Source organism: Neodiprion pinetum, chromosome 3, assembly GCF_021155775.2.
Source record: "Neodiprion pinetum isolate iyNeoPine1 chromosome 3, iyNeoPine1.2, whole genome shotgun sequence".
NCBI classification, from domain to species: domain Eukaryota; kingdom Metazoa; phylum Arthropoda; class Insecta; order Hymenoptera; family Diprionidae; genus Neodiprion; species Neodiprion pinetum.
In genome coordinates this window covers 31,871,781-31,899,485 of record NC_060234.1, presented here as the reverse complement: position 1 = coordinate 31,899,485, position 27,705 = coordinate 31,871,781, and the positions used below count along the sequence as shown (strand labels likewise).

General features: G+C 32.2%; 1 protein-coding gene across 8 annotated transcripts in view; it reads left to right on the top strand.

The window, feature by feature from the left end:
• The window catches only part of shi (dynamin-1 shibire), a 31,863-nt gene extending 4,322 nt beyond the window's left edge, over positions 1-27,541 (top strand). For 2 of the 8 annotated variants that reach the window (XM_069134812.1, XM_046617248.2), the window contains exons 3-18: positions 1,783-1,932; positions 2,821-3,024; positions 3,254-3,446; positions 3,846-4,055; positions 4,976-5,175; positions 5,305-5,450; positions 5,682-5,839; positions 9,265-9,291; positions 12,191-12,362; positions 12,583-12,828; positions 13,549-13,560; positions 13,979-14,185; positions 14,825-15,000; positions 15,655-15,846; positions 18,503-18,598; positions 25,162-27,541. In XM_069134812.1, the coding sequence (XP_068990913.1) occupies positions 1,783-1,932; positions 2,821-3,024; positions 3,254-3,446; positions 3,846-4,055; positions 4,976-5,175; positions 5,305-5,450; positions 5,682-5,839; positions 9,265-9,291; positions 12,191-12,362; positions 12,583-12,828; positions 13,549-13,560; positions 13,979-14,185; positions 14,825-15,000; positions 15,655-15,846; positions 18,503-18,598; positions 25,162-25,225 (2,453 nt within the window). In that variant the 3' untranslated portion in view covers positions 25,226-27,541. Of the gene's footprint in view, positions 1-1,782; positions 1,933-2,820; positions 3,025-3,253; positions 3,447-3,845; positions 4,056-4,975; positions 5,176-5,304; positions 5,451-5,681; positions 5,840-9,264; positions 9,292-12,190; positions 12,363-12,582; positions 12,829-13,548; positions 13,561-13,978; positions 14,186-14,824; positions 15,001-15,654; positions 15,847-16,578; positions 24,255-25,161 lie in introns of those variants that run through there. The other 6 variants (XM_069134811.1, XM_046617252.2, XM_046617250.2 and 3 more) reach the window with 6 other exon arrangements.
• The last annotated feature ends 164 nt before the right edge of the window (positions 27,542-27,705 follow it).

Genomic DNA, 27,705 nt, shown 5'->3' with positions numbered 1-27,705 from the left:
ACATATACGTATCATTATACAAATCATTTGTCATTAGGATATGCTTGGAATCGAAGATAATAAAGCAAGTTATATATGTTGCCATGGTCAATGATAAAGATAAAGAAAAAGGCTATTGTTCTCCGCAAAAATTCACTAAATCAAAGGACTCTTTTTTCTTAATATTTCAATAGTCATAAACCTTCTCATCTCCTTATCACAATCAGTGGGTGCCGATGAGGACGCAAGGTCCAACGAGTCTGCAGTCTGACTAGTTTGAGCCTTACCGCATATACTCACATACCCAAATTTTACTAAAACTCTGAGCAGCTACAAAAATTGATCACGATTTAAAAGATAGTGTGGTAAATGGCGGATTTTTTTTATGAAAAAAGATATACCTTCCGTGAGATGTAGCATTACAAATACTACTGTGGATCGCTCAAATTTTCTTCAACAATTCAGTCTATGTGTTCATTGTTGAATACGTATTGGGCGTGCTTTTAGTTGTGGAACATCCTGTCAATGTTATCTCTTCACATGCATATGGTAGCGAGTTGGCAGCTGCAGATAGGCTTCGCAACTTAGGTTTATAATGTAAAAGTTATCTCCTTCACTCGGCTTTTATGTGCTTGATCTTCGGTACTTTCAGTTGAAGGAAAATGTAAACGAAATTATATCTATACTGGTTAGTTTGTAAAATATCGTCACTGGGTACGACATTTTGTTTCTGGTTTATTCAGACAGAATTGATAATTTTTATTATGTAATCTGTAGAGATTTTTATCAAAAGAACTTGTATCATAAATATTGCATGCATTTGCATTCCAAAGTTTCTCTTTCGCACTTCAGGCACATTACCTTTATACTACCTTGATGTTAATTCACTTGGTATATAATCACTTAACGGTCTAATTCGAGAAAATACAAATATTAAAAATTATAGCATTACAAGCACGAATTTGTGCATAGCATTGTCAAATGTTTAAAAGTGTTGATAAATTCAATTTTTCATGTTCCAGATACTTTTGTAAAAATTTCATCTGGTATTACATTTTTTGCAACTGATATTCAAGTGGAAACTGATAAACACAAAACTAGGTGTTCCGATATTTTAATCGATACATAAAACTCTGCTGACTCACCCTGAAAGTTTTAACAAGTTGCAACGTGCTTCTTGTTTACTAAATGGAATAAACTAGAAATATTTCGTAATATTCATGTGAAATGATGCGATACTAAATTTCATAAAAATTTATAAATGCTTCTACTTTATGCTGGTAAAACAAATCTTTTGAAATAAATTTGCCAAGATAAAGTCAGTGACATTAATATAATCAAACATTATTAAAAAATAACTAACTTACAACTCAGGAATGCCTTTGAAAGAGTTGAGTTTTCAAAATATGAGTACGTTGTATTAAGGTATTATAGAATGATGAATTTCAGACGGTTGTAAACTAATGGAATAACGATTTTTTTGTGAAAGTGCATCATTATATTCAACCTCATAGGAATGTAACGCAACCATTTTTCAACAAAAAATGTCTTTCTTTGTGTTGCCTCTGATATTTGTCACTAACCGTTTAAAAATTCAGATAATACTCATCTTGGAGTTAAGTATGAAAATGAACCTACAAATCCACGTGGTATTTGGTCGAAAATGCTGATGAACAATATCGTTATACGTATTAGTGATTTTTTTCTTTCATGTGGGAACTACAACTGTTCTTATTCATTGTTCGTTGTACAATGAAACTGAAAGATACGGTGTTAAATAGTTTGTGATTTTTTTTGTTTCAGAACATGCCGAGTTCCTTCATTGTAAGGGTAAAAAATTTGTGGATTTTGATGAAGTGCGTAGAGAAATCGAAGCAGAGACAGATAGAGTTACAGGGAGCAACAAAGGAATTTCAAACATACCAATTAACCTCAGAGTATATTCGCCGAATGGTATGTATTTTTGGGATCTGTCTGTGATATTTTTAACTTTGCGAATTGTAAACATCTTTCGTCATGTTTTAAACTGTTTAATTTTCTTATTGTGTACCTTCTGATTTATCCATTCTAACTACTTTGTTTATGAGAAGTAACAGTGGCGGTTGATTCTTTGATTTGATAACGCTCAAATATCTGCATGTATACGTAATAAAGATTTATCATTTTTAACTTAAAATTAACGTTTAACAGAGAATCTGCTATGATTGTTGAGGATAATCGTGTACTATAAAATTTGCGATAAGCTCAACAACCAGTTGCGCATTGCCTTATCAAAACGGCAGCAAATAAACAGCCGATGCATTCAAGGCACACCAAACTACCAAACATTCAATTGTCAATATGCGTTAATAAGTTGTTTAAATTTCAAAACATATGCATTAAATACAGAATAGTGCTGAGTGCTTAAAACCTTATCTGTAATTATTTACTTATTGTAAAATGAAACAATCTTAATCATCAAATTTTCCATATTCATGCAGTAGAAGTACTTGGTTCAAAAGAGATTTAAATAAGAACCTGCTATATTGGTGTAGTTAGCTAATATTGATTCAACCTATTTTCAGCTACATGACTTATTTTAAAATGAATCATGTATAAGTGAACACCATGTTTCTATCTAATTGTTAATCTCTAGAATGGGGAGTAATAGGATATTGCATGTGGAGAATATCTTTTAAGTCACCTTTTCTTCCTCTTCTAATTACATGATGGGCTCAACCTAACATAAGATAACTCACACAAAGATTTTATATAAGTATGCAAAACTGGTAGATGCTAATATTTGAAGATTTGATAAAGAACTAACAGATTAAAATTGAAGCATATTTTTTATTTTTACAGTCCTAAATTTAACTCTGATCGATTTGCCTGGTCTCACCAAAGTACCGATCGGAGATCAACCAGTAGATATCGAAGCTCAGATAAAGGGCATGATATTTCAGTTCATCAAAAGGGACAATTGTCTTATATTAGCTGTAACACCGGCTAACACTGATTTGGCAAACAGTGATGCACTCAAGTTGGCCAAGGAAGTGGATCCGCAGGGTGAGTGATATTCATGTGACAATGAAATTTTAATTCTGCTATTGGTGATTCTATTGCTGCTGGCGTTTATATTCATATTATTGGATGATTGTTGTTAATGAGTTTCACTACCATCTTGAATTTGACAACAAAGCTTTAATGTCCAGAGAATAATGAATAATCTTTGTTGATCGGTTAAATACAGTGTATCATGTTGTATAATCTCTTGGTATTTCTCTTTTCCACCAAGGTGTGCGCACAATTGGTGTTATTACAAAGCTCGATCTTATGGACGAAGGTACCGATGCAAGAGATATTTTGGAAAATAAGTTACTACCACTTCGACGAGGATATATCGGTGTCGTTAATAGGAGTCAAAAAGATATCGAGGGTCGTAAAGATATCAAAAATGCTTTGGCTGCCGAAAGAAAGTTCTTTCTCAGGTAAGCAAAGTTTCAGTAAAACATGTATTAGGAAATTTAAAAAATTCATTCTTTCTATTCAGACTGAATATCTCAGAACCTGATCTTCAAAAAAAATTCTTCAAACTCTATCTAAAAATGCTCAACAATCATAAAAAATATTGAGGTAGGCACACAATAGCTACATTTCTTCAACGAAACCGAGATTAAGAAAAAAAAAAATTACTCCGAAAATTGTATAGTATTCATTGCCAAATCTAAACACTGAAAAATTCAATAGATTAGAAAGTACGAAGTTAAAAGAGACAAATCGAATTTTTCTATTTGCATAAAAATATTCATATTCAATACCACAGCATTTACATCATCCTGTTCATCCTAATTTTGAAAATGAATTGACCTATCGTTTACTATGCGTAGCCATCCGTCTTATCGACACTTGGCAGACAGACTTGGAACACCGTACTTGCAGAGAGTTCTTAACCAACAGCTGACGAACCATATAAGAGACACATTACCAGCGCTGCGAGATAGATTGCAGAAGCAATTACTTACTTTGGAAAAAGATGTGGATCAATACAAGCACTTCAGACCGGATGATCCAGCTATAAAGACGAAGGCAATGCTTCAGTGAGTGTTTTATTCACTAAATTCAATTTAAGTAACGAAATTCACACGGAAATATATTTGGAAACGAAATACACTGCAATTAAATTCCATTGAAATTTGAGTTATTTCAAAAACTGCATTTGATTTGTTACGTTAGTGGGATATTCTGCTAGTGCTACTAATATTATGCCCGTATAAATGGATTAGAATTGATAAAAACATATCCGTCATGTCTGAATCAGTTAAATGCAAAATTCAAGTCCAAATTTAACAGAGTTGAATAGGATTGACGTAATCATTTCATTTGTCGGTGGCTACTTACGTGGTTAGAAAATAATATTTGATGGATGAACAGTCTTGGTTTTTAGACACATATTTCTCTTTTTTTTTTACAGATCAATACAAACGTTTATGTATGTATCTCGAGTATTTATTTTTTTTTCCCCCATTACGGTTTTCGCCAATTATTATTAGTACGCTGATAATTGTAGAATTCTAACAAAGCAAAATACTTGCAGTGATTGCGTTTATAACGAAGCATGAGACTTGCAATGTTTGAGTAGTGAACATTTTTTGCCTACATTACCAAGGCATTCTGAAATTCATTGATTTTTAATTCCTAACATAGAAGTAAATAACTTACATTTAACAATTAACTTCATTTTGAAAAAAAGCTTTATGTACAGACTATTATGTGGAATAAGTAATGTCAATTCTAGCTGCCATAATATCGAAAATAGAGTTAGATAAAAAATTAACAAATATTTATTCTTGCTTCCTTCGAATTATACCTACCTCGCTGGTTATTGCAGTTATTGCAAGTCTTATATGGTAAATCTTGTGAGATATTCCTATCTTTAAAACATCATCTTCTCTCTTCAGATGTACATAATTACGTTTGTAAATTGTTATAAATTGCATTGAGTCATTTGATTTTCTAGAATGATTCAACAACTGCAGTCAGATTTTGAGAGGACCATCGAGGGTTCTGGTTCAGCACAAATCAATACCAATGAATTAAGTGGTGGTGCGAAAATAAACAGAATCTTCCATGAACGTTTCCCATTTGAAATAGTTAAAATGGAATTTGACGAAAAGGAACTAAGGCGAGAAATTGCTTTTGCAATTAGAAATATTCACGGTTAGTATTCCAGAAATATTTTTCTTAATCACTTATTCTAAAATCATGATAAAAATACGTTGCTAATCCGGTGACCCTAGTATTATGTATAAAGCTTAAATCATACGAATTGTTTATGCTTTTTTTTAGGAATCAGAGTTGGTCTGTTCACTCCCGATATGGCCTTTGAAGCCATCGTCAAAAAACAAATTAACAGGCTGAAGGAGCCCAGCCTCAAGTGTGTCGATTTGGTTGTACAAGAACTTAGCAATGTTGTGCGTATTTGCACTGACAGGGTTAGTATACCGAAATTCATAATTACTATCGAAGAGAATAAATTGCAAGTTTTGATTATCGAATTGAAAACTTGATTGCTGTTGCGTGTGGCTGCTATTTGTGTTTTCATAAACTGACAATGAAAGATGAATGTATTAATACAAATTTTAAATTATTAAAAATTATAATTAATAGAAATTAAATTATAAAATATTATCCACTTTTTGATCCGTTTCTTTTTTAAATTACAGATGGCTCGTTATCCCAGACTTCGAGAGGAAACTGAACGTATTATAACCACTCATGTAAGGCAGCGAGAGCAGCTTTGTAAAGACCAGTTGATACTCTTGGTTGATTGTGAACTGGCATACATGAACACGAACCACGAAGATTTTATCGGCTTTGCCAAGTAAGTGCTATTTCACCTACAAGTCGCTCTTTGGCATACGATTACGTACTTACATAGTCTTTCATCGGTCTGCTAATATTTCGTCAGAATTTTATCAGATCAAGCTGTGGCAAATATATAGAAAAACTGAAACTTTTAGAATCGTTAGTTATTCCGTTATATTATTATCTTCTTATTTTGTAAATTTATTTCTCTTCTTTCTCTCTTTTTTTTCTCTTAATACTTTACGTTGGCTTGGTATATTTCTTTTTATTTGGCCATTTTTTTTTTTTTTTCAGTTTACTTATTACTGAACAGTTTTCTATACCACCTATCCTCTTCCTCATAAGTGCTTTATTGTACATGATTTTTTGTACGCAAACTAACTCAAACAATCTCACTTTAGAATCCCGTAAATTGTAATATCTTTGGAGTATTTTATAAATTGCATACAGGTTTGTACATGTGTCAAAAAAGATTTAAAATTCATTATGACATATAACATCACATCTTCTCCAATTCTCAATATCTAGTCGTTCAACCACAAACTGAGTTTAATAACTGGAATTGTACTTCAATAACTTGAACATAAAAATATCAACTTTTGTGTGCAGAATTCCATTTTTTTCGGGACAACGACATTCATAGTTATCTGGTCAATCACTAAAGATGCGAAGCGTTGAACAAAGGCACTTCTAAATTCACCAATGTTACTGATAATTGTTCCAAAGATACGCATTGTAAAAAAGTTCTAATCGAACGATAAAATTACGATTCATAACAAGCATTGAAATTTAGTGCTCTACCTATCCTCATGCACAGAGCTTCAAATACATAGTGTTCGTGTACGAGAGCAGCAGAGTCGACTGACGAGTGAAAATACTTTGCCGCTTAATACTACCAGCTTTTGATGGTGATATTTGGTCATGTCACTTGTATTTATTAAAAGTTTTTTTGGCGTTTTTTTGTACTCGCTGCACGAACTAAATTCGCACGTTTAGCGACTAATTGTAAGGGATTCAGTGCATATTTTTTCGCTGTTAATAAACATTGCTGTACTCGTACGTTGCCCCATACACGTACTATGTCGTTTGTACATGCACAAAAAATTTTATTTATTTCTCTTCTTATCATTATCGCAGTATCTTGACAGTTACGAAAATTTTATGGTGTCATAAATGATGTTCCAACCTTTGCACTCATATTACACAATAAACTAGCAGATACTTTATGCTGATTTTTTTTATTAAAAATGCTCATTTTTACATTATTTGTATTATATTCAAACCCGTATCGATTCGTTAAAACGTAATGAACATTCAGTCAGGTGCATTCACAGAGTCTTATCATGTAAATGCGTAAATCATGCGATTTCTTACTATATTAACATGTAGTGCAGTCAATTAATCAGTAACATTCGGTTTAAATTTCACACTGCATGGTAGCATTGTAATATTATTATATTCTGGAATATTTTCTAAAAGACATCACCTTCAATAGGATTTGAACATTTTATATATTTTTAATCATCGAAAAAACTGAACATACCTTCTTTTGACCCATCAATGCAGAAAATGATTTGAAAGGTGTTATTGTTTATTTTTATTTCCAACAATTTTATTTATTAGTTCATTTCCCCAACGTTACTTTTGCTCGAGCAGTGCATGCCTCATGAGGACCTATTCACTTGGCAAACTTAGGCGTCGTCGCTCATGGCGCATTTCCATTAGGAGGCACAGTCGCAGTTCTCTAGTGCTTGATAAGTAACTAAATCACAAGCCTTAATTATGCCTATATTCACGTTGTGTACATGTAATTGTATGACATTGTGCGTACATCACATTAATCTAAATGGCTATATCCATATATACCTGTATCGTGTACATTGCACACATTCTCTTGTTTATAATCATTATTATTTTCATTTTATTATTTCATAAAATCTAATTCGTTGCATTTTTTTCTCTCGTACACTCATATCATATACAATCATTTATTATTAAGTAACCAGTGTGTAAAGTTTTAAAATCTAATGGTTTTCACGCTAATTTCAAATTTTGTTGTATATTAACATTGAATCTGCAATTTATGCTTGTAGTACAAGTTTTGCAAATTATTAAGTAGAATTAAAGTGATCTTTAAACGGCTGCTTACCAGCAATAATTTTTGTGGAATAATGTTCAATTACATTCAATTTCAATGTTTAATAATCAGCACTCTGACAAGGGGAGTGTCAAACTTGAGAATCACAGATTTCCATCACTTTTATATATATTGTAGGGCAGGGTCCCCTCAATAAATATATAAAGCGGCAAGACGCCATTCGTTTTTATTATTGAGAAATTTCAACTCAAAGTTCTATATGTAACTTAAGTAGAAGGAACCTTTTTACCGGTTGCAGCAATAGTTCCGTGGCGTAGCGGTAACGCTCTTGCTTACTGAGGGACCGAACGGCTGTTCAAGTTCCGTTAGAGTTACTTTTTTTTTTTTTTTATAAATTATTTAATACAAAAATAAATAATTATTAATTAATATTTCTATAAATTATTTTTTTATTTTTAAGTTAGGAAAAAATACAAAAAATGATAAAAATAGGATTTGTAATAATTATAATAACAAAGTAATCAATATTATCAAAAATAAAGTCGCTCAGTAAGCAAGAGCGTTACCGCTACGCCACGGAACTATTGCTACAACCGGTAAAAAGGTTCCTTCTACTTAAGTTACATATAGAACTTTGAGTTGAAATTTCTCAATAATAAAAACGAATGGCGTCTTGCCGCTTTATATATTTATTGAGGGGACCCTGCCCTACAATATATATAAAAGTGATGGAAATCTGTGATTCCCAAGTTTGACACTCCCCTTGTGAGTCTGACCTGTTCAGCTAATGCATCATTACGAATCACATATAATGAATTAATGTTCGAAAGACCATAACGCAAAGCAAATTGAAATGTTGATACATTCGGTGATTTCAATTATTAATGCATTATCAAAACTCACAGAAGTCAGAAACTTTACAAACTTGGTAAAAGCAATGGTCTTGTTTAAATACTATCGTACTATGCCTTAAATACTACGTGATTAGGAACCTTACATTGATTTCATACAAGGTTGCCTTGTGCCGGATACAAATTGACCTATAAATTCAGGAGTGATTGTGTTTTATGACTAAATAAAGTAAAAATATTAATTCCTGTATTTGATTGTATTTCTGCAGTTGAGTGTATTGCGATTGCACTAGAATGTTGAAATAAATTAAATTTTGTTCAAGCTCGCGTAAAACACAAAAAAACTGGCATGCATAATCAATCCGACTGCGTGGTATTTATTGGCCAGCCACACACATTCTAATATGTTTCATTCCCGACATGTATTGCTATATCCATAATCAACTTTACTGTATTTCACGAATAAAAACAATTATTTAATTATACCGGCAGCGCGGCGGCCAGTAGCCATAATGCAAGGTAAGAACATCAACGTACATGGCAACAGAGGTTGACACCACTCTCTCTTTCTCTCTCTCTCTCTCTCTATTCTCACCTTACCCTCATTCTTGAATTTTTCTATTTATCCACTTTTCATCTCATTGCTCTAGAACACTAGTCCGCAGCACATAACACCGACGAAATACAGAAACAAATTTTTGCAAGCATGCACCTCTGTGTTTTTTTTAAATGTCACCCGTTTTATAATTTGGAATATTATATTATATATGTATATGTATATGTATATGTATATATACATATATATATGTTTCTGTAATTTCAACACCATTTATAATTCAAAATCGGTGATGTGTGTTCTTATGTAGATCTCCTGCTCCAGATATTGTCTCTATATCTTTTTCATATGTTTAGTTTTGTACGTATGCGTTTTATTGAATATTTTTGCATAAATATAAAACAATATATTGTGTATAATATTCATATACATGATATTTATGGTTATTTTTATTTTTTTTTTTTCCTAATTTTTCCCGACAATTTTTTGATATCTTTGTGCTTTCTAAATGGGATGTACTTAAGCTGTGATTTAAATTACTTAATTATGAACAATAAGATCAACAGAAGATTGTTGATTACCTACTGGCATGTTATAAAGTAATGCGTGCATCATAGGTACCAAAATAATTTTCAGATATACGTGTGAAAGGAAACCTTGCAAATATTTCACTAATACTGACTTGAAAATGAAATCTATAAGATGTTTCAGTGAGAAACCTCAAAGATATAGTGCAACGCAAATTTGTCTCTAATTTATTCCAAGCAAAATTCGCATCATACAGTAAAATTGCATTAAGAGAAACGGTGAATCTAACACGATAATTCTTTTAGTAATTCAAAACATCAAAGCTATGGTTATTTCAAATTATTTCTCACTGATATGGTTGAAAATTTTTTTTCAGTATTTCTAAAAGTAAATTCTTTGGCCATTCTAGAGTAAACTATGATGTGGCTAATCGCGTATTTTGGTTGTGTAAACTTCTATTTATCCATATACAGTATAATTTTATGGAATATTGAAAAAAAAAGATTCAAGCTGTAAGCTGAACAGACTACTATTTTTTTGATCGGTGAATGCTTTGTTACAGTTATTTTTAAAATTATTCTCAACATCAACAACAAATTCTTACCATAAATTCTTTTTGGCTTTTGTGAAAGTTGACGAAATATAGTTTGCTTGTAATTATTTTCTTTGTGCAGGTCCTAGATGTGCAATTCTTTATGCATTTTATATAAAATTTAGTATCTATGTTATACTATTTCTATTTCAGTGTGCAGATACTACTATGATTTAATTAAATCACAATATCCGTTACTTTTTTCAATCTGATGTCTGGTAGTGTACGTGCCATGTGCTGATTTTCAACTGGATTGAAGAATCATTTTCTCGTTTTTCACTTTGTTCTCATATCAAATATCATAATTACAAGTATGCCAGAAGTCTACCATAATTCATTTTGCTAATATTAGTATTTAGAAACGATTATTTATTCCATCACGTCTCTCAACCATATTTCCGGTATAGCATTTATATGCAAATTCTAATAAATTCTAATCTTAACATTTAGAGATTTGAATTTTTCCGCATATTTAACATTTGATGTCTTGAACGAACATTAAAGACGGTTACAAATATTCATCATTACTAACAACTATAATTATAAATTTTCTTTGTACATGTTTATTTGTCACGGTGTACCGATAACTTGAATTTCAATCAATATTCACGATAATGACAACTTATCGATCAGTTGTAAGTAACTCTGGATCAGATTGGCTTTAGTATTTAATCGAATATCGGTTATTTTTATATTTTGTTCTGATCTGTTCAATTACATGCCAACTTCATGTATTGGCATGTGTAGCATTGTAGTAAAATCACATGAATTACCGACAATTATTTAATATTAACAATAAAATCAAACATCGAGTTGTAAAACGCCAATCATAATTGATACAGCTATAGTTGACATTTAACCATAAATGTTTTAATTTAAAAAACCAATGCTAATAACAGGGTAAATTGTTGTCTCACAGCGTGTAATTAAAAATGCTCATTTGTTCGGAATTCAAAAGAATTCAATAACCCAGGCTACCAGTGAATATTTGTAAAAAGTTCGCAGTACCATAAAATTGAAATAGAACTAAGCCACATCTCTTATATTATAAAGTTTGCTTTAGAGACAGTTTTAGTTGCAAAAAACTGCTTTCTTCTGACGCTTTCTTAGTTTGTTTCTATTAAGTTAAAGTTCTCATCAATATTTTTCTTATTATCACATTATAATTATAACACTGAATTACTTGTTCAAAATTACAGAAAATAAATTACTCGTATGACTTTTCTTACACTGTAAGGAATGATTGATTTATAAATTTGTGGATATAGACTTTGTAATCAGTATTCCTAATTCTAAACTTATCTAAAAATCTTTGAACTTGAGTAAAAATATAATCCCCAATCTAGAAGTGTAATGAAGAAATTAATTCAATAGGTGCCACAACATTCAATGGTCATGTGTAGTATAAACGAAATATGAAAGCATGTACAAAGAAACGAAAACGTATTGATTAATTCATGGAATTTATGGCATTGCAACACAGTGCACACTATCTCAGAGTGATGCTATGAGTACTGAAACTTTTTTCTCCCCCCTCTATATGATATATTTATTAGTTCATTCGAATGCTTTGCCTATTGCTCCGTTGAATATATCATAGTTTATTATTTTTCTTTGCTTTTTTTTCTCTATTTTTCAAATTACGTCTTCAACAGCAAAGTACCTTTGTACCTATAATAAAGTACCTGCACACTGTACCTGTTTGCCTAGTATTTCACAGTACAATGTTGTTTCTGTTATAGTGCTCAGCAATCGTCTGAAAATTCAGTTAAAGCAGGTCGTCATACATTGGGAAATCAAGTTATCCGCAAGGGCTACATGTGCATACATAACTTGGGAATTATGAAGGGTGGTTCGAGAGATTATTGGTTTGTTCTTACTTCAGAGAGCATCTCCTGGTTCAAAGATGAGGAGGTAAATATCTTTTTTTCAACACAACTCGATGCTTTTTACCGACATCATAATAATTGTGTAAATTAAGGTAAATACAAAGATGAATGACATTGAAATTGCTATAATTCTGGACAAACCTTAAAAGTTTTGTAATCTCTATTCGTTAATGTTAGCTACTAATATGGACTTGTACGTGACATGTGAATTGTTGAAATGACGGGGTTCTATCCTGTTTGAGTAGGAAAGAGAAAAAAAGTATATGTTACCTCTGGATGGATTGAAGCTACGAGATCTGGAACAGAGCTTCATGTCACGAAGGCATTTATTCGCGTTGTTCAATCCCGAAGGGAGAAATGTATACAAAGACTATAAGCAGTTGGAATTGAGTTGTGAGACACAAGATGATGTCGATTCATGGAAAGCCTCGTTCCTCAGAGCTGGAGTATATCCTGAGAGAGCAACAGAACAGGCTAATGGCGATGGCGAGGTAAGATATCTGTCACTTTAATCTTTACTTAAGATGTCAGAAAATACCGATATCATCAGGTGTCTTTGAAGACAGTTCAACAATCCATCGAATTGATAATTATTCATTAATCTTCAAGGAAATTAAAAATATCATATATTCCTGCAGACCGAAGTATATACCTATGTAATTTTTAGTAACTATCGAAATTCGAAAACTTATTCACCAATCGATCGTCAATTTGCATGTGAGAATCAATACTTATACATCCGCCGAGTTCCATGCTCATCTCATCTAACTTTCACTTTTCGAATCTATACGAATATAATGGGACCTATATTTTAAATGTTCTGTTTTTTTTTTTGTAATCCTGCAGTCTCACAGGTGATTGCATTAAACAGTCCCATTAGTGTTATAATTTCTATCATTACCATTTCTTTCGTTCGTTCTAGGATATTCTACTACCTAGGGTGAGTGGTTCCACAGCATGCGAAATTGGGCTTTTAGTTTTTCAGTTTTCTTATTTTGATTTTAACTATGTGGTGGTTTGGATCTAATAGTACTTCCATCGTCCTTAGACTCTTAACAATGACAAGATCGAGTGCTGTTTTTGCGTCAGTATTGTAAAAGTGCAATCACTATGTTAGAAGCTAGGCATATTCATGGTGGTGGTTAATTGAAATATATTTATTTCTTGTATTTGTCATTGTATCTCTGTTTTCAAACTGTTTCACACAAAAGGAAGGATATGAGGTTGGTATGAAATTTGAGTTGATTTGGTGTTTGATGAAATCGTATGATGCACTTTTAAATATTCATGCCACGCTGTTGTAAAATCACAAACAACTACTTTCACCATGGTTACATAGATATACATATACTTGCATCATATCTGGCATACTGTGATTACACCTGAAATCGAAAACACCACAAAACACAATGGTTTTATGTTTCCTGATTATACGTTTTGTTCATTTTGTTACGTTAATTAAGGTACAATCATTTCTTCGCACAAAAATATAAAGCACAGTTAAACTTATTCTTTGAACTCGTTTGTATCATTTCACATTCGACACTGCGCACATTGTTTACACAATGGCAATACAGGATACGTCTACCAAGTATACTCTTTATAATGATTGTGATACAAATGGAAGATGTCTGTTCTTAGGGTGGAACTGAGAATCAATCTTCAATGGATCCTCAGCTGGAACGACAGGTGGAAACTATAAGAAATCTTGTTGACTCCTATATGAAAATAGTCACAAAAACAACGCGAGATCTTGTACCAAAAGCTATCATGATGTTGATTATCAATAATGCAAAGGATTTCATCAATGGAGAATTATTAGCTCATCTTTATGCCAGCGGTGACCAAGTAAGTCAAAGCAAATTATCTTGTCTAATTGTTAATATTTTTCGTGAAAACTTTACAGGAATGTGAACAAGATGTTTGGACGGAAACTGTTATTTATTTTTATAAAACTTACGAATAATTCCTTTTTTCCCAGTTATCCAAAGAAGAAATAGATAATTTGAAGAATTTCATTTCACCTCTTACTGTAAGTCCTTGTCCTAAATAATGCTTACCGATTCCTAAGCTAATCCTTATCCCTACCTTATTCTTTTTTTTGTCCTCGTAACAGAGAACAAATCTGGGTTGAGATATATGTACGCTATGATTAATTTGATGATATTTTGTATTTAAAAAGAAAAGAACGTTCGTATCTCAAAAGCAAAAACTCTACTAATTTTGTGTATTCTGTATTGTAACAATATATTTGTGGGAGAATATAGTGGATAAAGACTGAAGTGTCTCTGGAAAACCACAGTGTATTCAGTATTTATAGCAGATGATAATATTGTATGTCCGTGTAATGCAACAATGTTCCGTTGATTGTTCGGCGATGAATCAATGGGGCAGTAATTTTAACTGAAACAATGAACAGATGACTTTAATTATAATATAATTTCAAATCGTGAATCCTTAAATTACTAATGCTGAGAGAATTTTCAGTCTTCTATGATGGAAGAATCACCCGAAGAAGCCCAGAAGCGCGAGGAAATGCTTAGAATGTATCATGCTTGCAAAGAAGCTTTACGAATTATTGGAGATGTCTCAATGGCAACAGTTTCTACACCAGTACCACCTCCAGTCAAAAGTGATTGGCTGGCGTCCGGTGAAAATCCAAGGTAATATTTGGATTACATATTTGCATGCTCTTATTCGCCTACGTTACGAATTTACTACTTTTCTACATCTTTCTGTCCGCTTTTTCCATTTGCTCTGAACGTGAACGCTTCAGTCTTGGGTAAGACCATATATTTACTCACTCATACTTTACATTTCTCAATCTTATTACACCTCGATTGTCTCCATTTTTACCACTTTTATTTACGATTTGTCTTTTTGCTTCGTCAATCTGTAGTTGATGTGAACTATTTATAAAAAGTTTTTTATATTGTTCATACAGTGTGGATACAATTTATCTAATTCAATGACCAGTTGCGCATTGATATATCATGTCATAAGTGTTAGCTAAAGCACTATGTTCTGTGCCAATTGAGCCAGAGTGCATCAATATTGGTATGGATTGGGAGGAAAAAAACAGATAATTAACAGTATCGAAAGTTGAATATCAATTTTAAAGTGTATTATTGAAATTGCTATTATGTGTTATTTCTAGCCGCATACAAACCTTCAATCTATTGATAACTTCCAGTATCCAACTTACATCGTAAAAGACATTTTGACAATTGAATTTCTTAGTCACGTGTGACGGATGAGTAAAGAACCAGTGATGATTATCATTCATTGGTAAATACTCATTGCATGTTTTTTTACAGGCTGTCTCCACCATCTCCTGGTGGGCCGAGGCGAGGTGTTGCACAGTCAATGGTGCCTCCAGCAAGCTCGCGGGCTCCGCCACCGGTACCAGCTGGGGGACGACCAGCACCAGCTATTCCCAACAGACCTGGACCCGGTGCACCCCCTCCAGTCCGAGCCACCCCTGGCCTGCCACCACCACTCATACCATCGTAAGTACTAATCGCGTGCTTTACTCTCTTTATTTAAAATTTCATCATCCGTTGCGAACTGTTGATACACTATTAGCGTAAAATGAAATAACGTAATTGTTACGCAAATTTCACAAAGTGGAAATTATCCTTACCAATATCTTTTTCCGAAACTTTGAAACTACATTACGTATTTTTAGCAATGTCTTTTCTTCAATATCTTTTTTGAAGATTTTACTATTGTGATAATTAGACGATTAGGTCACTAATTTGAACAGCATGTTCCAGTTACTCACAGTTCAGAATTAGAGTTCAGGTCTTCACAAAATTAAAAAATGGATGGCAGTTAAATACAAGAGTTATTTAGGGGTGTGGTAAAAAAAAAATCAGGGCAGGTATTGAAGTTAATTTTGAATGATTCCTGGAATGCAAAATACATTACGTGTATGAAACATCACATACGTTGTGATCTTGGATAATATATGAATGCTTTGTGGTAATATTTGTGCATTCAGCTCCAAATACGCTTGAATATAAAGAAGCTTTGCTATTGATTCTACTGCCTACAGGTCTGTGTTAATGATCTATGTAATACCTATTATAATAACTAGGTAGAGATGAGTTATCAATTTATAGAGAAACATTTTCTCACTAACGGAATTCCAGATATTTTTGTGACTCAAAATCTACACGCCAGGCAATTTAGTTTCATATTCAATCGGGCTGCAGTGTTAATGTTCCTTTTTATTCCAGGCGCCGACAATAACTTCTTCACATTAACATCTAGTCGCTACTAACCCATATATATTTGTTGCATCTAGTTCGTAAATATTTAATACTCAAAATGTTCTCACTAAATTGTATTCTATATCTACATATTCTATGTATAGTACGTGATAGTTGCTGTTGGAGGTGTGCAAATTTGTACAATAAATGTAAAGTTCACTTATAAAATACTCCTTGCCGGAATCACTTTCAATTTATGGTAAACATATCTACGGCAGTAACGTAACTTCAATCATCGCATTGTGGAATTAGACATGTTTTCGGTCATCATTGAAAATCTAACTTTGGTTAATAGGTATGGTAAAAGCTTTTCAAATGTTATTATGTTTGTCTTGCATTTTGGAGATAACCTGAGCTGCTGAGTCAACATGCAGTTTCTCATGTACAGTAACGGCAGTATTGAATAAAATTCTATTATTGTTGATATCGTCTCGCTTATACGTATACCATCAAGTCAGCTTTGATGTGTAGTTACTAAAATCTGCACATCTCTGCTAGTGTTACTAACAGCATAATTTAGCCTGGCAATACTGAGAATTTATGAAATGCAAGTACTTGTATGTTCTTAATTTAAACATGATGTGTTTTGGATATTTGAAAAAATGTAAAATATATTTATTATTCATGTTTAAATTACTTTTTCCACTGTTGAGCTACTTGCATTTCAAATTGTATGTAATTCTTGTATATACCATTTGAAAATATTTATAATTCAGTGGTTAAAGGTTTTTGGTTTTCACCAAATAACAATTGTAACAAATAACAGCATGACATTGCATTTAACACCCAACATTCTACAATCGGTACTATATCATTAGTATTCTTTTGACGTCATTCAGTACAGGTGTCCACATGTCAGCAATACATCGTAATTTTTGAATTACGTACTCATGTTTTTAATATTGTCACTAAGCCGAACACATATTATATCACTTGAAAATTTCCCTGGAGAAGGACATGTCGGCGCCTGATTATAACATGAGCTCGATTCATATTATGCACTCTGTTCGTTAAGTGGATGCTTAAAAACACGAAACTAAGAATGTAATGTGCGCCCGATTATAACGTTATTTTCTCAATTCATATGATGCACTTTCTTTCGTGAGTGGATGCTTGGTGATAGAAGACTAAAAATGCAATTCTATAACATCAGTGATACATAACTACTGTTAGGTTCTGAAAAAGTGGAAGAAACTATGAACCAAAAGTTTCAATTTTCTTCATCTTGTGTAAAGAAGATCATTTGAAAATCAGTTATTATCATAATGCACATACGTGAATATAAATTTGAAAGTGAAAGAAACGCAAATTCATTTTCAATGTTATTATAAAGATATTTGCGAAACTTTCGTGAAAATCAACTAATTCTTTAATTTATTGAAGTTCGAAGGACGATTTTTTCTTCTTCTTCTTTTTCTTCTTCCTTAATGGTTATATCCCGTTAGAGCAAGTGCCAGAAAATTATTTCTTAAAAATGGCACGGGGCTATCTATAAACTATATAACGCTATTTAAAGTGTTGCAATATTTTTAGTCCTACTTAATATGGGTAAAAATTAGTCAAGCGTTCCTAAAGTGTAGAAAATGTCAATCGGCCACTGGAATGTTTTTTGTTTTTTGTTTTTTTTTTAACACTATCCACCCAGAAGTGCCCTATTTTAAGATGCACATACCTTCTGAAGAGGCTCAAAATTATTTACAATGCAAAGAAAATGGATCAGTTTGGAACAATGTGGATGTCTCAGTAAAAACTCAGTACCATTGTTCACAGCCTTGTTTCTACAGCTATTTTGAAAGAAAATGGAACCCTCAAACAAGCATATTATTGTGTTAAGCAAAACGTAAACTATTTCTAGTTAATTTAGAGTGTAAATACAAACTGATGTGTTTAGTCGTGGGGGTGGGCTGCAGCAACGAGTGGGTCAAGCTGCTACACAGGCTGCTGCTAATGCTGCTATGAACGAGATGATGGATGCATTCAGGATCAAGTAAATAATGAAAAAAAAATGCTATCGCTTGCCATATCCAACTTTGCAGTTGCCTATCTAAATTGAAATTAATAATTGAATTTATGTAGAATGGTAGACTGTTCAGGGTTAAGATGAAACTAATTCTAATCTCTGTTGTATGGAAAAAGTTTACTAATTTGCAACTAACTTATTGATTTCTGTGCATGATTTTACAAGCTGAATTAATGACTGTTAGATTTCTAAACTATTTACAAGTAAACGACATAGGGAAATAAACACAAAGTATGGTATAACATTATTCGTATTGTATCTCATGCGATCATGAACAGACTGCTTTACCCTTGGATCATTCTCAAGGTTCAACAGGATAGAATTAGTATTCGATTTTACAAAACCTATCATTTAGAGCATAAATGGAAAAGTCCCGGGTTAACAAGTTTTAACATCAAGGGTAACTCGTCTCGCATGAAACCAATACATTGATTGAAGTACACATGCACGTGTAACCCAGAGTTGAAGAAAATTGAATTGTTCGTTTTACAAATTCGTGTATTTGCGAAGAAAACAAAAATTATAATAATAATAGGTATTCGTTGAACCGTGTCTAAGGACAGTTTTAGGTAATTTTTGGTAAATTCTAGAATATATTTACTGTTTCGATTCCAACTAGATTTTCAAAATTGCTTCTTAGTATACATTCATATGTACGACGATGCAAAGTCTTATCAAACTTTGTGTACTGGCCAACGAGCCAGAGTGAAAACTAGTGTACAAATCAGACTATAGAAATTTTTCATAACTCAGATCGGAGAATTTTTATTCAGCTCTTGCCATGGCTGTTTATTCCAAAACTGAAGTTTCAACTAAAATCTGTAGTCATGATATACGGTATTAGAAGACATGATATGTGTATAAATTGTATACTTATCTAATTGTATGCTACAATGGATTGTGGGACTGGACAAAATAATAAATCCCGTATTGGATACTGGACTTGAATACGATCTTGAGATTTCATTTATTTACAACATAAATCAGGCTGTTGGAAATTTGGATAAAGAAAATTTTTCAACAGACTATGACTAAACGTCAATTAATAACTAGTGTAATTCTAGCCACAAAATTGTTACAGACAGATTAAATTTTTATGCTACGAATGAAGTGAACTTTTCAAAAGTTGCTTGGATATGTGTTGTATGTACTTCAATTATAAATGATCACAGAAATGAATATGACTTTCTGGGTTGCGATAAATGTTCTAGAAATGGATTTTTATTCAATCGCGATTGAATATTGTATCAATTATATAAAATTGGCATTAGCTATACCTGTACAGTACCTAGTTTTTGATTGTCTTGTGCTGTGTTTCAATTGGATAATAGATCATAGCTAATTATACAGGGAATCTTTGGTGAAAGAGGAAACCTCTGAGCCATGTGTGCACAACTTTTACGTGAGCCGAGCGTAACGGACAAATGCTGCAAACGAAAACTTGTGCATGTGTTGGCACAGGCGTTGTGCGCGTAGTTCAGAGGTTGCCCTTTCACCAAAGATTTCCTTATTGGCACCCTAGTTCTTAAGTGTATATTTAATACACATAATATTTGTAGGTTTGAAAAGAGGAAAGATTAATATTGTTAAATTACTGAATAGAAAAAAAAAACTCAATCTAACGATCCAATGGTAATTATTACGATGTATAGATATTATATTTTAATGAAACGTTAGTTGAGAGATTTGACCCTTGAAAATTGGATTTTTGCTTTATTTGATGACAGACGTCTCAAAAAAGTAAAAGTAATTCACCAAGTGTTGGACAGTTCGCAGCGTTGAATTCATTGACGCCATACGTGTTTTCAAGTAAATTATTCAGAATTATCAAATTCAACTCTGTGTAAAATAAATTTATTGCTATTAATGAATGATATAGTTTAAATACAATTCTAAATTATTCAATTGCGAGAATTGCTAAGCAGCTCCAATATAATTATTAGTTGTGAAAAACGTTTCCGGCGTAAAGAATATAAGTGAGACCGGTGAAAGTAAAGCAAAATGAGACAGGTAAAACTTGTATGAAAAATTATTCTTCATATTTTTCGAAGGAACCCTATTTTATTCCGAAAAAAAATTTTAAAAAATCAATGCAGGTATGCAAACAGAAACAGAAAAATTTCACTCGAATAATCATAATCGTGTTCTTTTCTCGAGTGTCCCACTTTGCAGTGGGTCAAGTCTCCCTATTCTTTGCGTGAAATTATGATTGATGTCAAAATTATTTTGCTTCGTGAAATCAGAACCTGCTGCGAATGTGTTTGAAATGGATAAAAAGATTAGTATTTAGCAGCTGAGCAATCGGTTTAATTTTACATATAGTCGTAAGTATAATTGAAGGTTCTAACATTCCTAGTAAACGGAAAACGATTCCCTAAGTAACTAAGTCCTGAAAAGTCTACCAAGAATAGCGGTGATTATTAGATGTCCTTACTACAAGTAAACTCTGCCGGCATTCCACAAATAGATCAGTTGAATTAGAAATATAAGCATTTCTTGCAGTTGAACCGCAATGTATTGTTTTCTGATATAGAAGAATAAATGTTATCTTCATATAATAACGATTCTCAGTGATATTTACAATTATTATCGGACAAAAATGTCATGCTGTTATGATAAAGCGATCTCGTATTCACTGTACGGTTATATCATCGTGTTAATTAAATTTTAAATGTTAGAAATCGATACTGAACAAGTGAAGTGCTAAGTAGTTTTAAAAAATTGGAAAACAGGAGATTGAACTTTAGTATAAATTTGATGTTTGGTCGTTTTCATTTATAGAAATGTCAGTGCGTTGATAAAGATTGTTTAACTATTAGCTACCTAAAGCAAAACCTACTTCATCATAATATGTGATATATTGCAGCTACCTTCGGAGTTTATTGTAAAAGATAATGAAAACATTAACTCTATCGTCAACGAAATTAGAGATTTGTTATAACAATTATTTGGTCTTTTCAAATATAGAGTATCAATCGTAAGTCATGTAAACGTTATCGCATCAATATATTATATCTGAATATACTTGATCCGTATGAAGGTTACAACATTAATTGCCTAAATATATGTCAAGTTCTGCTTAATAAAACAATCTATTTCACTGTGAAAGTGAATGTTTTTTTCAAATTAAATGATAAGAAAAACATCAACTCGTACCATTCCATTCAGAGCTGAGCAGTGCTACATTCATATATGAATAATATTTATTATTTATGAAAATATGTGCAGTCACGAGTGGCATTATATCGGAATGTTATTGTACAGTATACATTGTATATCTAACAGATTCATGCACTGTTGCCAGGCTAATAAGTTATAAATCTAGTCTGTAGCACCATGTCCCATGTTCGGTAGATATTAGCACATTAAGAAATGTTCAAAGTTACCTACATTGCAGTTTCAATTAACTTTTACCATTTCATTTTTTTATTTTTTATTTCCTTATAATTTTCGATCGGAGTATGATTTCTGTACGCAGGTCAATCTGTAAAAATCACTTGCGTGTAAGTAGTAGCTTGTTTTCAATATATGTGAAATGAGAAGTAAGTTCACAGATCAAACGACAACGAACAGACGGTGTAACTAGTAATTTGGAAACCAGAGTCTTATGAGTTAATTGATGGTTTCTTATATTCACTCTGGATTCGTAAGTCAATTATTAATACGACTTCTTAGAAGAAACGCGATTAGAGACAACTTAGAATAGATATTAGTTGTAAATTTTCCAAATTAAATTATATTCAGAACATGAATTTTCCTTCTGTTTTTGCAATTACTAAATGCTCTCACGTAGTACTGAATATGGGGCGGAAAAATTGTTACTGTAGTAATGCACTGAACTGATCGCTTCTGTGACTAAATAAAACAATGTTGGTAAATATATAACAATTAGAAAAAAAAAACAGAGAAAACTAAAAAATAATAATAATATTTATGACATTAGCGTAAGTAGTTATTGCAATTTAGATCGTAGTACTACATAAAATGATGAATCACAGGGATATAACATAAACTTGCTTGCGGATATTCAACTCAACTCCTAAAGTACTCCTTAACAATATTTTCATTCAGATCATTCGAGAAATTCATCTTCAGTATTCATCCGCACCATTATGAATAATACGGCTTGGTATCGCTATTTTCATTTTCAAATCTATGTTTTTTTCTGACTATACTTTTCGTTGTGTTTGTTACAAAATTTACATTGAAACATCAATAACATTTTTCTTTTATAAAATCGAAGTTTGATACACCGAATGCTTCCACCTAGAGCCTTAATATTTGACAGATAAGTATACCAAGTTGAATATTTGCAATGTATAGTGACTTCAATAAAATAGTGTCCTCGATTAATTAATGTTACACTTGTAACGGTTTAAGAATATTACTTGCCATCAGACGTTTGAAGTGAATTTAAAAACGAAAAGCTAAAATACTTGTACGTGAAGTAATCCTTGGTTCAATTGAATTTATATTTTTGTACTATAGTCATATTTATGTAATGAATGCTTTAAATTGGGGAATTCTGATTTTATCAAATGATTTTGATCAATGCAAAATGATATCTAGTGGAATATCACACGATTAGGGTCTTTGCGTAAGTGGTGTGCCGAATATTATCGATTCTTCATACTAGTGGTGTACAACTTTCATACTCGTCTCGACTTCGGGAGTTAGTCCTCAGGCAGTTTTTAAAAATATTGTATTACCATATATGCACACACATACATGGGAATCTTATAGTCTGAATACGCCAAAATGGAAATGTATGACAAAAATTATTCTTTGGATGAAAATATTTTGCATATAATAATAAATCGTAAAACCTGAAAATTTATGGGTTGAATTTTAATACGTACCTATGTGGTAGAAACAATTTCCTGGGGTCCACTTCTTAAGTTGTACATGCTAAATTTGCACTATTCCGTGTTTCTCTTTGCTCATCGTTCCGTGCTGAACGTAATTAGGTTCCCCGGTTTAAAATATGAGACATATTTTCTTCTGGTTATAAATCGGTTACATAGTAGAATTTTAATACATGGCTCTTCCAATCAGCAGCTTAATTGATAACGCCACATAAGTCCATTTCACTTCGAAGGTTTCTTGGTCTTGAAAGATTTAATACATTACATCAAATCTAGCACATAATTTATGAAGTATCATTGGTATTATAGGCTCAAAGCCTTGTTGAAAAATCCCGCGACCAACATCTATAGATGAGGTTTCCATCTTTTTTTTTTTCTTTCTCTTCAAGTGTTCCTTCACGTAGGTAGACTAAGTTTTTATCATTCAGTTGTATTGCAATGCGTTGAAAAATTGTAATAATTATTGGTAGACCATATACTGGGAATCGTATTGTGGCATATGAACATAGACACACACATACCCACACACACACACACACACACACACGCGCATGGACATCTGCAATTGTACCTTCCAAAGATGAAATGCCATTCATGCTTCTAACGTAGGGTTACTTCACGAACGTACTCTAATATATAAAACACAAGTTTTATGTGAACTTATATTGTATAAGAAGTACACTGATTATTGCAATATAAATGTGTATATAGGGACTACTATACTATGTTAAAAAATATAAACGATTATGACATAATAATCGTAAATTGTACGAATACTGGACACACATTTATACATTATTTGTAAGATGTGTGCCTATGTTCTGTCTTGTTATTAATCCTAATCTAATTCCTTTTCCTCGATAATAATAAATGTACACGTTGTTGCTTCAGCTTACTATCATAATTCATTATTTTCTGTTTCTAATTAGTTTCATGTGTATAATAAATTATCTCATTTCATTCACGGGTCTTTGGTGTTTCTGTGCTTGACATGCATTTCAGGATATGTATATGTTATTGTTTAAGAATCAAGGGATTTCTAAATCAAATTGTTTAATATATTATTTCTAAGGTTGCTGAGTTTCCCATTCTTTTTTCTTCTATGTTGATATACTTCAGTTACTGTTTGCAATTTTGACAGATTTTTAGAACTCCTTCGAAACTATTCTATTCATGCATGTCTTACTTTTTATGCATGTTACGCAAGAAATGTTTTCAATAAAGTGTTTTCAGTATTCATTGTGTTATTGTATTCATATGAAAAGAATTCATTTGATCAAAACTCGGCATTCTATATTAGTTAATATTTTCATTAGCTCTGGATAATAATGATTATACGTATTTATTGAAATTGAGAAAAAAAAATAACACTTTTGTATTACAAAGTATACGCACAGTGTAAATTTAATTTCTGTATCTTTTGCAGTCTATTCAATCAATATTATTAGTATGGTCAGCTCATCGAATTATTGGATACTTACATCGAATTTTTCTGATGCCAAGTTCCGTAGAACCGGTTTGTCATTCTGGTAACGATGTCAGATTAAAAATCAAATTCAATAATAACGTAAAAAAATTCATTGGTCATATCTCATCGTATTATAAATTAATCGTTATTATTTATTATCACATATAACTGTTACTCATTAAATATGTATGTTGTAGGCGACCTGTTCCCAATATTCCCCCCCGAATTCCTGACAGACCATACTCTGGGCGGCTAAACTGAGCTAGTGCATAGTGCATGCCTGCAACACGTGCTGATAAATACTATCTTCAACTCCAAAGTGTATAAAGGATCAAAAGAAGGACCGTTGTATCCAATGGACAAACGAGTATACGAGTGTGTGTAGAGTTGTGTCAAACTGTGAAGACTGCTGCCGCACACAGTGTTAGAAGATAGTGAAGAAGAGAGCGAGGGAATGAGATGGGACCAAAGTAAACAGGTAGTGAACTATTATACCGATCCCTGTTTATATAAAGTCAACACTTATAAATCCAGAGTCATTTTTATTTAACGTGATATATTAGTCGATTAAGTATTAGCATTGCACCGCACGAGCAATGGAGCAATAAGTCAACGAAATTGGCAGCGTTTGTTTATCGAAATAACAAATGTCTATTATGTCAATGCATCCTTGTCAGCAGACTTGCAAGGTTGGTGGTCACTAACTTTTTTCCATCCTAATCGAGGTCTATTGTTTAAATAAAATACCCTATGTATCAGGATGAGGAAAGTCATGTGGCATAAAATGGTCGAACTATATAATTGGACGTAAGTAAATTTATACCGAGGTCAGTAAAGAAGATAGTTTCTTTTCATTAATTAATTTGATGAGTAAAAAATATATCTTTTTTGTGAATGGCGCAGCCGCTACCAAATCAAGGCTTGGATTGATAAATAAGGAATGTGGCTAACAAAATCTTCTCATTGATCTGCTGATATTAAGACTTGAATACCCTGAGACGGAAAAAAAAGAAATACTAATAATGTAATTCGAAAACAAAGCAATGCAACACGTTCATCAACAGTTATATTTGATTTTGATACTTAGAAAATTTTACATTAGAGTGAAATGGCATCTATTATTTGGATGAATGACTTTACCGCGTAATACCATGTATCATTTTTTCTTATCATTATATTCGTTATCGTGTATCGGAAAATTGAAATATATCGATTACCTCGCAGAGAAGTAACACACTTATACAGGCTCTCTAAAAATATTTTAACTCTAACATTTATAACATGCAATTCTACTTTCAGGGTATGTATGTGTTTTATTTTTTGATGCCGGCATCAATTAAGCAGGTGGGAGCTTCCTTTCACCTTGTATGTGTATATTTTATCTTCCACTCATTCTTGTCAGGCAACAATTGGATATTGTCATGTAACCTGCCTCCTACCTAGTTAAACAAGATAGAGTTGCGGTGTAGAAAAATTGAGATAACACACTGTGAGAGCATAATTCTTCATCTAGTTACTTTTTCCATTGCATTACTTGTACAGCACAAGTCCAATATTTAAAGTGAATTAAAAATTGTTGAACCTGTTGAAGAGCGGTGCATTTTCATTTTAATGAACACCCATTAACACAGCAACAATTAATTTCAATTATAGAAAATTTTAAATACGCAACAATAAAGTCGAATGAAATATTTTTCTTCTCTTTGCCACACCCAAGGTTGTCGTATACTAACTTAGCGTGTTTCTTTTTTTTTTTTCAAATTTCATTCAACTCCAGTGAAGAAATATTGATCCGTTTTTTCGTATAATTATCTCTTCATAGCATGAGGAATGTATCAACGTACAAACATAAGTAATAGTGAAATATGTATCGCCGCTAAGCCATAAGTGCAACTATATTTCCTACCTTTCAAATCAATTTATACTCACCGCGTGTACAAATAGATGTTAAAATATGATAGACAATGAATACATTTTAAACCTGTAATCGAGCAGCAAACGAAACCAGGACTATAAGACAAGGCTAGCGCTCAGGCAATTTTAGGCTTAATTAACAATTGAAACTGTATCAGACATTATTTTGCTGGATGCAGAATGTTTAGCAGCGAGGCCATTTCGAATATAATCATTGTAAATTTTTGATTCGATTTAAGTTATTTAATACAATATTTTCTATCAGTAATGTCATTATGATTCTTCCCTCAAATTTAGCGAATCACCAAGTGATCATAGGCACGATTTAAACACTATATTAGCGAAAAATTTTACGATTTTGGATGTCACGCAGTATGTTCTAAGAATTATCTGATGCAATTATATGTTGGATATAAACACTGATCAAGTACATTTAATTTCATCATAAGCTTGCGCTACTATAATTATTGTAAATAAATCGCTATAGTATTATATATGTACATGTATTGGCATAGAAGAATTTTGTATTCAACCAAACATTGTTTCAATTGCCAGTCCGTTATACAATGCAACTCGATGACTGATGAATGTACCTAGGCTGTATAATACTAATATACGTTATTTAATAGTCATAATAAAAAAATCTGTCATCCTTACCTGATAAACGGCTTATACATAAGGTAAGTTTGTTTTTAATTCCGAACGATTTATTCACCTTTTTTTTTAATTCTTCCGCTCGTCTGTTTCAATGGTTTGACAGAACAAAAGAAAGAAACAGTCCGAATAGTGTTCACGGGACCATATTTTAGATTTCAGTAAACTAAATT